This window comes from Ailuropoda melanoleuca, unplaced genomic scaffold (genome assembly GCF_002007445.2).
Source record: "Ailuropoda melanoleuca isolate Jingjing unplaced genomic scaffold, ASM200744v2 unplaced-scaffold7750, whole genome shotgun sequence".
Classification (NCBI taxonomy): domain Eukaryota; kingdom Metazoa; phylum Chordata; class Mammalia; order Carnivora; family Ursidae; genus Ailuropoda; species Ailuropoda melanoleuca.
Genome location: NW_023253048.1, coordinates 1 through 12,140, shown reverse-complemented (window position 1 = coordinate 12,140; position 12,140 = coordinate 1). Strand labels below are relative to the sequence as shown.

General features: G+C 45.0%; 1 protein-coding gene across 1 annotated transcript; it reads left to right on the top strand.

Moving 5' to 3' along the window:
* Nucleotides 1–3,524: 3,524 nt before the first annotated feature.
* Nucleotides 3,525–6,705, top strand: LOC117800766 (protein FAM71C-like; the record flags this gene model as incomplete). Its single annotated transcript, XM_034653326.1, is given in 4 exon segments — nucleotides 3,525–3,680; nucleotides 5,732–5,934; nucleotides 6,445–6,521; nucleotides 6,524–6,705. Coding segments are annotated over 4 exon segments (618 nt in total), but the record flags the coding sequence as incomplete, so codon positions are not given.
* Between the last annotated feature and the right edge of the window lie 5,435 nt (nucleotides 6,706–12,140).

Genomic DNA, 12,140 nt, shown 5'->3' with positions numbered 1-12,140 from the left:
AACTTTACATCGGAATCTGGGGATGAACTGTATGGTGATTAACATAATATAATAAAATAAAATTAAAAAAAAATTGGTACAGGAACTCAACAGAATTTTTTTTTTCTAAAGAAGGTATCCAAATAGTCAACAGATAAGTGAAAAGATGGTCAACATCACCAAGCATCAGGGAAATGCAAATCAAAATGACAATGAGATATCACCTCACACAATGGGAACTCTGGACAGGCTATCATGAAGAAGACAAGAGATAATCAGCGTTGGGGAGAATGTGGAGAAAATTGAACCTTGTGCACTGTTAGTAAAATGTAAATTGGTTCATTTAATATGGAAAGCAGTTTGGAAGTTCCTAAAACAATTTAAAAAAAAGGAAAAAGAAAAAGAACTCCCATATGATCCAGTAATCATACTTTGAGGAATATAGAGGAAGGAGATGGTGTCAGTATCTCAAAGAAAATTCTTCACTCTTACATTCACTGAAGCATTATTCACAACAGTTAGGATATGGACACAACATAAGTGTTTGTCAATGAATGGATGGACAAAGAGTATGTGGTGTTTACATGTAATGGAATATTATTGGGGTATGAAAAGGAAGGCATTTGAGGTATCACTGATGTACTTTAAGGGCATTATGCTAAGTGAGATAAGTGAGAGAAAAACAAACACTGTGTGACATCACTTATATATGACATCCAAAAAAGCCTAATTTGTAAAACCAGAGAGTAGAATGGTGATTAACATGGGTGGGAGGGGGCGCATGGGTGGCTCAGTCGTTAAGCCTCTGCCTTCCACCCAGGGTGTGATCCCAGAGTCCTGGGATCAAGCCCCACATCGGGCTTCCTACTCGTCTGGGAGCCTGCTTCTTCTTCTCCCACTCCTCCTGCTTGTGTTCCCTCTCTCGCTGGCTGTCTCTCTCTGTCAAAATAAATAAATAAAATCTTAAAAGAAAAAAAAATGGGTGGGATGGGGTGGTAAGGAAATGTTAAGGGCTACAAACTCCTAACGGGTAGTAAATAAATTCTGGCAAACTAATGCACAAACAGAAGGAAGGGAATAATAAAATATTATAACCAAGATGAATAAAATAGAGAATGTAGAATAAAGAAAATCAAGGAAGGCCCAGCTCTTAAGGTGTCATCTTGTCCTTCCCTCCACCCCAGCTAGGTGTGCCTGGGAGGAAGATCCAGTGAGGGCTAGGACATGGCACAGTGGGGACAACTTCACTCCTCACCAATAGGCTGTCCCAGCCCTAAAGAGAGTGAAGTGTCCTTACGGGGTAAGGCTGTTTGACAGAGGTAGCCTGAGCCTGTACTACTTCTATGTTTATATTTGTCATTCCTTGGTGAGAGGAGAAGCCATGCTCCTTGGATTTACTTTGCACAGACCCCTAGGAGTCATTGTTTTTCCTAGGGCGGATTTGCACTGGGACTCCACCATCGGGCTGTCGTCCACTAGACTAGACTCTGTGTGGGTAGATGAGACCCTGCTGTCCACTGAAATAAAGTCAACCTCAAAGTAGGTCAGTGGATGGTTTATTCCTTCATTTGCTGAGGACTATAGCCACAGAGACACACTTTCAGAACGTTGTGAAGAGCTGCTGAAACTTGTTAGCTAGAGGGGATTATGAGTTCAAATGGACAAGACCTAATGAGTTCTTGCCAGCAGTTTTCCAAATACTTGCTCTTCACAAGGTAATATTTGTTCAGTTTCTAAAAAGTAAGGGTTTTTGATTTCCACATAGACACTCGAAAGACCCTGAAGTCATCTTAACACACACTGTTTCTATCCTATCTGTTCAAAAAGCACCATTTGCTTGCTTTCACTTAAGTGGTTTTCTGGTTCTCCCTGATTTCCGGATTTCCTTTACCTTACTTGAGACAGTCACAGAAGGCTGACGTCAGTTACCTGCTGCAGTTTTAGTGCACAATGCGAGGAGATGGAAATTAGAAGACAAAGACAGGGGCGGGGACACCTTTCTTGCCACCTTTTCTGTAAAGCCAAGGCTCATTTTCCCATTTGTGCTCCCTCCAGCACCAAACATCCAACCCGTTTCTTGTGCAGTCTACTTATGTGCATGAGTCCCTGACCTACAGCTCTGGCTTCCAGGCTCCAGGCACGCAGTGACTGCGCTTGCGCTCCTGCTGCCCACCCTTAAAGGGGGGCGCCCTGTGCTGGCCGCATTTGCGCAAGCGCTCCAGTCTCCTGTCACCCGCAGACCCTGCACATGTGGTGTCTGCGCATGCGCTCTCCCTTCCTGACAACCGAGGGCTGCCTTTTCCCTGCGGAGGCAGGGACTGGATCTGCGCGTCTTTTGCTGTGGTTTCCGTCTTGGGTTGGAGGTGTTTGTGCGGAATGATGTCCCTTTCTGAGGGGGCGACTGTGGGAATGAGGGCACAGTGTTGTATGATGGCTCCAGGTCACAATGGACGGTTGAATGGCAGCCCGTGCGGCGGCCTAAGGCGGGAGTTCCAGGGGACACGCTGGTGGGGAGCGTGTTCAGGGGAAAGGTGGGGGCGCCGGGGTAGCTGGGGCGGCAGCTCCACCTCGGATCTCAGAGGTCTGGTCTGGTGCTGCCTGGCCGTGCCTACCCAGAGGCCAAGTGGTCACTCCTTCAGTCCTCTCCACGGTGCTGTGGGGCCCAGGGAGGGGGTACCCTGCGTGGGGTAGTGACAATGGGGTGGCAACGCCAAGACTGTGACCTAGACCAGGGTTAGGTGAGCCTGACCTGTGCTTCGTGGGAGAGCCCAGGAGGAAACACCTGGAAAGGGGTGGGGGAGAACCTCATCAGGACTGGGATTCTGGGTGGAAATCCCCAGGAAGCGAGTGCAGAAAGGCTGTTGGAAAGAACCTTACAGGACGGACACTGACCAGGACATGGGACACTCTTGACCAGAGTAGGGACCTTGACTGGGGTCAGGGTGGGGTTGATCCTGACCCTGACCAAGGAGGGAGGGAACAGGGGTCTAAATGGAAAGCCTTCCAGAGGTTAGAAAAAGGGAAAAGCTCAGATCAAATGGTTTGTCTTTGCTTGGATAGATGTCATGGCCATTTTTCTTGGATGCAGTGAATCCATGGTGAAAGTAGTCAACTGTTGTCAGCCTGGGGGGTGGGGGTGAAAGTTTGGGGTCTCTGAGAGTCAGCAATCAGCAATGCCTCTCCACAAGGTTGTAGAGATTGTTCACTGCACAAGGAAGCTGGCTGAGGAGTGAGGGTGAGGATCCACACTCTGGCCTGCACTGTGTTTACTGAGTTGTGCAGTTATCTTGGTGCTGGTCTGCCTCAGCCAAGAGGAAAGGGTGCCTTCCTCCCATTCCCACATGGGCACTGTCTGCTAACTGCTAGCAAACCCTGGGCAGGAGGGGTGGGGGGCATATCTGCCCAGAGGACCCCTGTGTCTTAATCACTCCATGTGTATGTTAACTGTGCCAGGGGTTGTGCGGAAGTGCTGGGGAAACATTCTAAGTAACAGGGACAAAAAATAACCTGCCTCCTCTTTTCAGGTGTCTTAGTTCAAGGGAGCCATGGACAGCAGCATGGAGTCACCAGATCCCAGCAGCCAAAGCTGCCATATTCTTCCCATGTTCAACAGCTCAGTGGGGAAGCTGCAGCAGCTTCTGGGCAATGGAGAGTATGTGCTACTGAAGAACATACCCATATTTGAGAGTGACTTTACCCAGGTGAATTAGCCCACCCTCCCCTTTCTCCCCAAGTCATATGTCTGGTCCCCCCCTTCTCCCCCTTCTCCCTGATTCATGTGTGTGTCCCCCTTCTTCCCCCTTCTCCCTGATTCATGTGTATGTCCCACTTTTCCCCCTTCTCCCTGATTCATGTGTGTGCCCCATTCTCTCCCCTTCTGCCTGATTCATGTGTGTGACCCCCTTTTCCCACTTCTCCCTGATTCATGTGTGTGTTCCCATTCTCCCCCCTTCTCCCTGATTCATGTGTGTAGCCTCCCCGCTTCTTTCCTCCCTTTCATTCTTTCCTTCCCACAACAACTTATCAAAGACCTGTTATGTGCTGACTGTGCCAAGATGTCTTCGGTGACATTGCAACCCAGTAGAGGAAAGCAAAAGTTGTTTTGTTTTGTTTTTGCACTTCCTGATTTATCCACCCAGTTTTATCAGGTGGTTGCCCTTTGCCATACTTGTGGTCATTATTCTCATGCAGGTTTTGTTTCTTCGTGTGTACTTATTAAACATTTTATGACTCTTGGAGATGCAGTAGTCTTGGATTGGATGTGTGGACTTGGAACATGATGTCTTACTGATTGGGGCATGTGCGGCCTCCTTTTTCTCCCTCATTGTGTTTTGTAGGAACGTGAGGCTCCAGATACCCTGAAACCGTATTTATATGGTTCTCTCCAGTATCCATAGAAATTTGGTGTCCATTTCTTGTGAGCCTCACAACAACCTACTTATGTAGGCAGAACAGAAATCCCCATTTTACTCAGGAGCTGAGTTGCAGAGAGTGAGGTGACTTTCCCAGGCCATCAAGTGGCTGAGGGCTCAGGTTTCTGGCTTTCAGCTCAGGGAGTTTCTACTCTACACGGCTTTCAGGATGATGGTGTGGGTTGTGGCATAGCAGTACGAACCAGACTTTAGTGTGAGCAACCACACACCTTGTGAGTGTGACAGAGAAAAGAGTAGGTGAGAATAGACACATGATAATCAACCCGGGAGCTCCATGACTGTACATGTCACTGATTCTCAACCTTGGCCATTCCTTGGAATTAACCTGGAAAGTGTAGAAAACACTGATGCCCAGTGTTTTCTGGAGACCCACTCTCAAGATTCTGGTGTAATGACCTGGGCAGCCTGGGCAGCAGGATGCTGCAGAGCTCCTAGTTTATTGAAATGTGTAGGCAGGATTCAGAGCCAGAAAACTCACATAGACACAAGACATAGATTATTGTTCTCGCTCAACTATTCTCGCTCAAGAGTTAGGTGTAAGTGACAAGGGTACGCCCCTTTATCTTTAAATTCTTCATGGGTCTTTTAGGAACTTGGACATATGCTTGTGTAACCATGGCACAATTTCATGAAATTTGCTGTTGATAGAATGCTATCATAGTAGTTAGTGTTTTCATTTTCTCAGTTCTTCCAATAATGTTCTTAGTAGCTGTATTTCCTGATCTGGGATCATGTATTACACTTGATTGTAGCACCTTTTTACTCCTTGAGGCCAGAATGATCCCTTTGCATTTCATGGTTTTTTGCATTGGTATATTTGAGGTGAAAAGCTGTTTTTCGTTTTAATAAAATGTCCATTTTATAAAAAAAAAATCTACATTTGTTTACTTCAAGACACTGAGAAGTACTTGCTTTGTGCACAGTCTCTTGCAACTGAAATTGTGGTGATGAGCAACTTTGTCCATCACGTATGGGCTTGTGCAAGTCAGTGCAGAACACATTTGCAGAGGTTGGATTGCTGGGTCTTAGGGTGTGCCTGCACTTAACTATTGTAATGGTGGACACGGGCGCTTCTAAGTACAAAAGCACGTGATCGCAGGCACATTGAGGAAAGGGAGTTTGGCTCCTATGAGAGGTCATATTGGAGAGGGAGGTATGAATCCGTTCTGTTGGTATGGCACATGGCTTGAACTACATTCCACTGGGTCTTTGCCACACACTGAGAACTGTGGTAGCCACTTTATTTAGGAGTGGAGCAGAGGAGGACAGATAGAAGAGTGTGTGAGACAGTGCCACTTTCCTCTTTCTTCCAACAACAGATCAACAGAAGAGGAGAAGTGATTGATGTGCACAACACTGTGCAGGTGGTGACGGTGGGCATTGCCTATACCAGCCACCACCTCACAATGCCTGACGTCATGCTGCTGGCACAGCCAGCTGTGAGCTGCACAGTCAATGCCAGAAATGACCAAGATACCCAGAGAAAGGACCTCAGGTCAACAAAGAGCTTGGAGCTGACCAGGCGAGTCCAGAAATATAGGACATATGCAGAAGGGGCAAGACCATCAAGCACCTGATTCACCATAACACAGAGCCCAGAGTGAGAGAGCTTCCCCTGAAAGGCCAGCAACTGTAGTGTGGATTCAGAGGAGGAGAAATCAGACACATCTCTAGAAGCCGAGAAGGCTTTGTGGGGAAAGTGGCTATCGCATATAGGAGAAGGTTGTGGAACTAAGAGCAGGAAGAAAGACGGGAACACATAACCGTAGGCCTTCTGTGGCAGAGTGAAGGGTGGTCTTGGGAGGTGGTCAGCAGCCATAGTTGTGGTGTTTGAGGTCCAGCGTGCTAAGTGCTGTACTCCAAGTTAAGGCTGCACCTATAGTGATGAGGAAGTGGATATAAGAGATGAACTCAAGCGGACAGGATTTGGCAAATCCTTTAGGAGAGAAATAGATTCTGACTGGCCCAAAAGACTCCCATCCCTCTTCCCATTTGTCTCAACCTAATCCCCCACTTCTTTGCTCCCCAACAGGCTGCTTCCTTTGAAGTTTGTAAAGTTATCCATCTATAATCATGAAAAAAAACAATTCCACTTGAAGCTTGCCACTGGTGCTCTTTTTACCTCCAGCTGTGCCTTCCTTCAGATGCAAAAGAAGATCTGTTTGCATGCTGGGAAGACTTAGTATACCTGCTGAGATGTCCAGTGGAGGCTTATAGTGGGACCCAGGCCCAACCTGCTGGTGACATGATCTCCATACCTGGGTTGGAGGCAGAGGACAGGAAGAGCCCAGCAGTAAGCCTTTGCATAGACTCTTGGAGTTGGGGCCAGGGTGATTTGGAAGAGCAGCTAAGGCTTTTCCAGGCTGCTCTCTGAGGCTCAGGAGGAGAAAGCATTGCCATTGGAAGAACTCAGGCCAAGTAAGGCAACATGTCTAGACCTTGCCACACTGGAAAGTTCCCAAGTGCTTCTGAATATCCAGGCCCCTTAGATGTCAGCTCCTCTGATCTCACAGCCAATGTTGTAATGCCCTCAACAGCACCCCCACTGCCCAGGCCACTCTGGAGCAATTCCGCCTACAACCCAGGCAGTCCCATCTGTTGTGGGACACTTTCAAGTGTGAGAAAGTCCTCCCTTAACTGGAGCTGGGCACTGATTTTTTTCTATCATCTGTGGCATGGCAGCATGCTTTGTGCACATGTGCATAATTTGTTACTAAATATGAGAATGTAAAATGAGCCTAGCTCTTAGCCAGCAGTCTCACTCCTAGGAATCTATTTTGCAGAAAAGCTAAGACAAGTGTATAAAATAGAAGTATGAGGATGTTCACTGAATGGCAATTGTCCTCTTCTGGCACTGGGACCATCTGCACAAAACTTGAGTGACCATTGTGCAGGCGGCGTAGAGGGGATTCCTGCATCCACTGGACTTGATGACCTCAAAGTTTCTCCCAATTATAAGCTCTGGAGTAGTTCAGCTTCAAGAAGGCAAGTGACAACCCCTTCTAGTCTCACTTACTTTCTTCTCTACTTCCCTGTTTCTCCTCTGGGCACAGGCCGCAGAGCAACATGGACAAGGGGACCAAGATCAGGTCAGCACCAGGAGCCTTTCCATGGTCACCGATGTGTCTGGGGCCATGTCTCCAGCTTATACTCATGGGGAAGGAAACCGACAACACACTTCATACTGTCTGTGTAGGAACACACCATCTGTCCTAATCCCAGCATCTGTAGGGCCCGACCAAGGGGCAGCACCAGGAGCAGCAGTAACTCCCCAGGACAGCCTGAGTGTGGTTACAGGAGGGGAGACAATCTGCAGACCTGTTACGGACACCACGGAATGTCCAGAAGTGGGACCTTCCATCTCAGCCTTTCAGAGTAAAGGCAACATGAGCAAACGGGATGGAAGCCAGAGAATCTCCCCAGTCCAGGCTGAAGCCCCAAGGAAGAGTAAGGAAAAGGAGAGAACTCCCACTAAAAGGGTTTACCATCTCAATAGGATGTGGGAAGGCAAATCATTCCTGAAATCACATGGAACCCCTCAGACAGAGAAAAGAGAGAAACAGAGCAGTCTAAAGGAGCGAGGATATGGCTCCCTACTCCAGGAATACATAAACCTTAGCTTTGCCCAAAAGAAGTCCAGGTGCGTGGCCAGATTTCTCTCCCTCCCTGCTTTCTGTTAGCCTTAATTCTATTTTCCATTTTCAGATGCACAGTACTCAGGTGTGTGTGGTGAATCAGGATGAGTGAAACACTAGTTCTCTCCCTAAGGAGCTTGCAGTCCAGTAGAAGGGGTTGCACACTCCTTTACTCATCCTCTTCACTTGCTGCAAAGAATTGCACATGCTAAATACTGGATGGTACAGGCAAACAAGCAGGACAATCAGAAAGGGATAGTATGAGTTTGATATGGTCTGGTCATTTACCTCTCTGAACTATGAGCTCTGAGATTTCAGGGACATGCATGGCACCTGAGGAAGGAAACTGAAAGTCTTATTTCTTACCTCCTCTGTGCTGGCCCTGTGTGCACACATCTGATTCTCACAACCAGAAACAGTAAAGTTCTATTTATCTTAGTTTTACAGAGGAAGGAAATGGGGGTTCAAGAGGACATGGAGGCGGTTCATGGAGAACATGAGTAACTTGGACACACACTGATGAGCATACAGTGTGGATTTCAGTCTGTCTTTCTTGCATCTAACCTGTGTTCTTCCTCAGCACTTGGGAATTATTCTAATCATTAATTTGAAAGACAAAAATTAGTACTCTTAAAAAAATTCAGACTTGTGCAAAAATTGCCAAACAATCGTACAGTTTCTGTATATTTCTCCTCCAGCCCCCTCTCATAGTAACACTCTATCAGAACCAGGGGATTAACATTACTACATAATCATGACTCAGATAAACATGTGAATTGTATTGGCATTTCGGTTCCAGGATCCCACACTGCATTTACTGGTTATTTCTTTGTGCAAACCTATTTTCCCTTGATTGTTCGCCCCCTGCTTTTAGCATCCATCAGTGGATTTTGTCTGCAGTAGTTATTGTTGTGGTGTTTGCCTAATCCACTGTTAGAAAGAAGTATTCTTTCTCCCTCACTTATGCTTTTATTCAATTATTTATTTATGACATGGATATTTATTCTATGGGTTATAATCAACTTTTTTTTTGCTTTGATTATTCTAACTAAGGTCAGTACAACCTCCTTTATGTTGTTTCCTGTGTTCCTTCAACAGGCCCCATCTTTTTTTTTTAGTATTTCTGGCACTTCTAGATATTCCAAGGTCATATTTTCCCTGTCCCAGCTTTGTTTGTAATCAACTGCTTCTCCAGGGAGTCCCAGCTCATTTTACGGGAAGGTAGTGTTTATATGACAAAATATTGTCACTACGTGGTACTTGTTTTGACTGGGTTTATTCTATTTTATTTTTCATGTTATCTCAAAAATTGAGGAGGAGCTTGTCTAGACCTAGGTCAGGTAGGGTATCATAATCCAGAGATTGGTTCCCTTGTCCCAGCCACTCTCGTGCAGCTTCTTCTAGTCTCCGAGGCAACATTATTAAGCCATTTATGGAACTCAAGGATATCAACTAGAATGAATCTCAAATGTCAACACAGATCACCCACCCATTTCAAAGATAAGGAAACATAATTTTCTTAAAGTGGATCAATTTATTCATTTCTTGAAACAATTAAATACTTACTATGTACCCTGTGATAATAACTGGTATATATAAACAATTAGGTAGTGGGGAGTACATGCTGAGACACAGGATATAGCTTATACAGTCTCATAGCATGGAGACAGCTGGGTGAGTTTAGGAAGCTCACAGCTCAGTGTAATTGGAGCAGGAGATGAAAGGGTAAGATGTGGTCAGGTAGTCATGGGATTGGACCTGTAGAGATCTGGGGGACAGAGGAGTGATTTGACCACACCTGTGCTTAGAATGGTCACTGTGTAAGTGAGTGCAGGACAATTGGAATTAGAGAAGCCAGTAAGGATGGTGGCCATGCAGGGAAAGATGATAAAAGGCCTGAACAACATGTAGAGGGGATGTGGGCATAGACACCATAGAATGCGATGAAAGATTAGACAAGTGAGTGAGGGATGATAGAGAATATGAAATGACACACAGGTTTTCTACTTGACGGGTAGATGGTAGTGCTGTTCATAGAGGTAGGGAGATACAAAAGGATGAGCAAATACAGTATTAATTGAGTTTGGACAGATTGGACTTGGTCTTTGTATTTCAAGGTGTTCCAGTTTGATTGGACAATATCTGATGATTCATTTTTTAAAGATTTATTTATTAATTTGAGAGAGAGAGAGCAAGTGGGGGAGGGGCAGAGAGAGAGGGAGAGAGAATCCCAAGCAGACTTCCCGAGGAACACAGAGCCTGACAGGTCTCTGATCTCATGGCCCTGAGATTAGGACCTGAGCCAAAACCAAGAATTGGATGTTCAATCTACTGAGCCACCCAGATGCCCCTGACTCATTATTTTTTAAGTAAACATTGACTTTGGGCCTACTGTGTGTCACATTCTTTGCTCTGGACAGGGCAGGGTGAGGTGTGCAGCCTGGTGAACAAAGCCCATAGGGAGCTCACAGTTTCTGTAGCGAGATGGGTTGTATTAAGGGTATAAAAACTACAACATGGAGCAGAATTTGAGCAGTGCTTTTCCAGTACCACATCCTAGAGGAAAAGAAGAAACATATTCAAGAGACAGTCACTAGTCAAGTTTGGCTGAAATACAGTGTGCCCATGAAGGAGACGATAAGATGGTTAAAATGGGTGGGTCCATATTGCCACATGCTTCAAATACCATGCTTAGAAGTTTGTATTTGATTGTAGGCCTTTTCTTTCTTTCTTTTTTTTTTTTTTAAGGCAAGGAATGGTATGTTCAGTAGGTTTTTGGATCAGAATCCATGAGTGAATTAAGTGAGGGTAAAAATTAATAATCTCTTCCTTTCCTCATTGTCTGTGGGATACCTTCTTTGTGTATCATCCTGAGTCATTTTCAGGAACTTAAAATTGAGCCCTCCAAATGGTTTTGTGTTCAGACCTTCAAAGCTCTCCATAATGCACATACAGCCTTACAAGTTTCTGAAAGTAAAAGTTTCAGTGAGATAGGCTCTTTACTAAGAAATAAAGCCCACTGTAGTGATGGTAGGAGCAGTGTGGAGGAGAGTAACATGGAAACTGTCATGCAGTCAGCAGAGTGTGCTGAGGGCCTTGTCATCACTGGTGCCATAACATATGTCACCAAGGAGGCCACATCTATAACTGTGGGAGTCCATTATAAGAGATACTGGGTCATGGAAAGAAAGCTATTTGCAGATAGCTTCCTTTTTGCATTGAATAAATAAGACTTGCCTTTTCACAATAAAACACTATTGTCTTTTTTCATTTACATGTTCCACAGTAATGACCTCAAAATATTCTGTGACGTTAACTAAGCTGTAGTCCAAGACCCTAGTTTCCTGTACAGCTCTACTCACAACTTTGCTCAATGGAGTCAACAGGAGTGCTGCTCCTTGCCTTAAGCACTGTCTGCCTTTGGTTCCTTGGGCTATACTGAAAGTCAAATGTTGTTGGCTGGGAAGCACCTTCATTTCTCCTTCCTCATTCTCTTCCCTCTGAAGGTCAGCTATCAGAGATGTTACATCTTTTAGACTAAGGAAGAATGGGACTTGTGTCCACTCAGGATATTCATGGGTGGGGGAGGAAGAGTACAGCCACATCTTTCAGTAATAATAATAAAAAAAAATCATCTAGAGTTAGCAATTTCACATCTAGGTCAATACACTGAGGAAACTCCAACATATATTCCAGAAGGATGCTATGAGAATTCTGGAGCAAAGCACAAGAAATATCTCCCATGTTCATCAAATGAAGAATTAATAAATTATGGTATATACATAGTGGGATATTACACCACATTGGCAGCTATGCACATTGCAATGGATGAATCACACTGCTGAATAAAAGAAGCAAGTTAAAAATTAGAATTTCATTTATAGAATGGTTTAAAAATGACACCAAACAAGAGAAAACTGCATATTTAGTAGTTTCCCTTGAGAAAGTTATCTTTGTGGTGGAAAAGAGGTGTCCTCTGGGAAATATACACAAGACATTCAACAATGTTGGAAATTGTCCTATTTCTTTTTTTTAAATTTTATTTTATTATATTGTGTTAATCACCATACAGTACATCCCCAGATTCCGATGT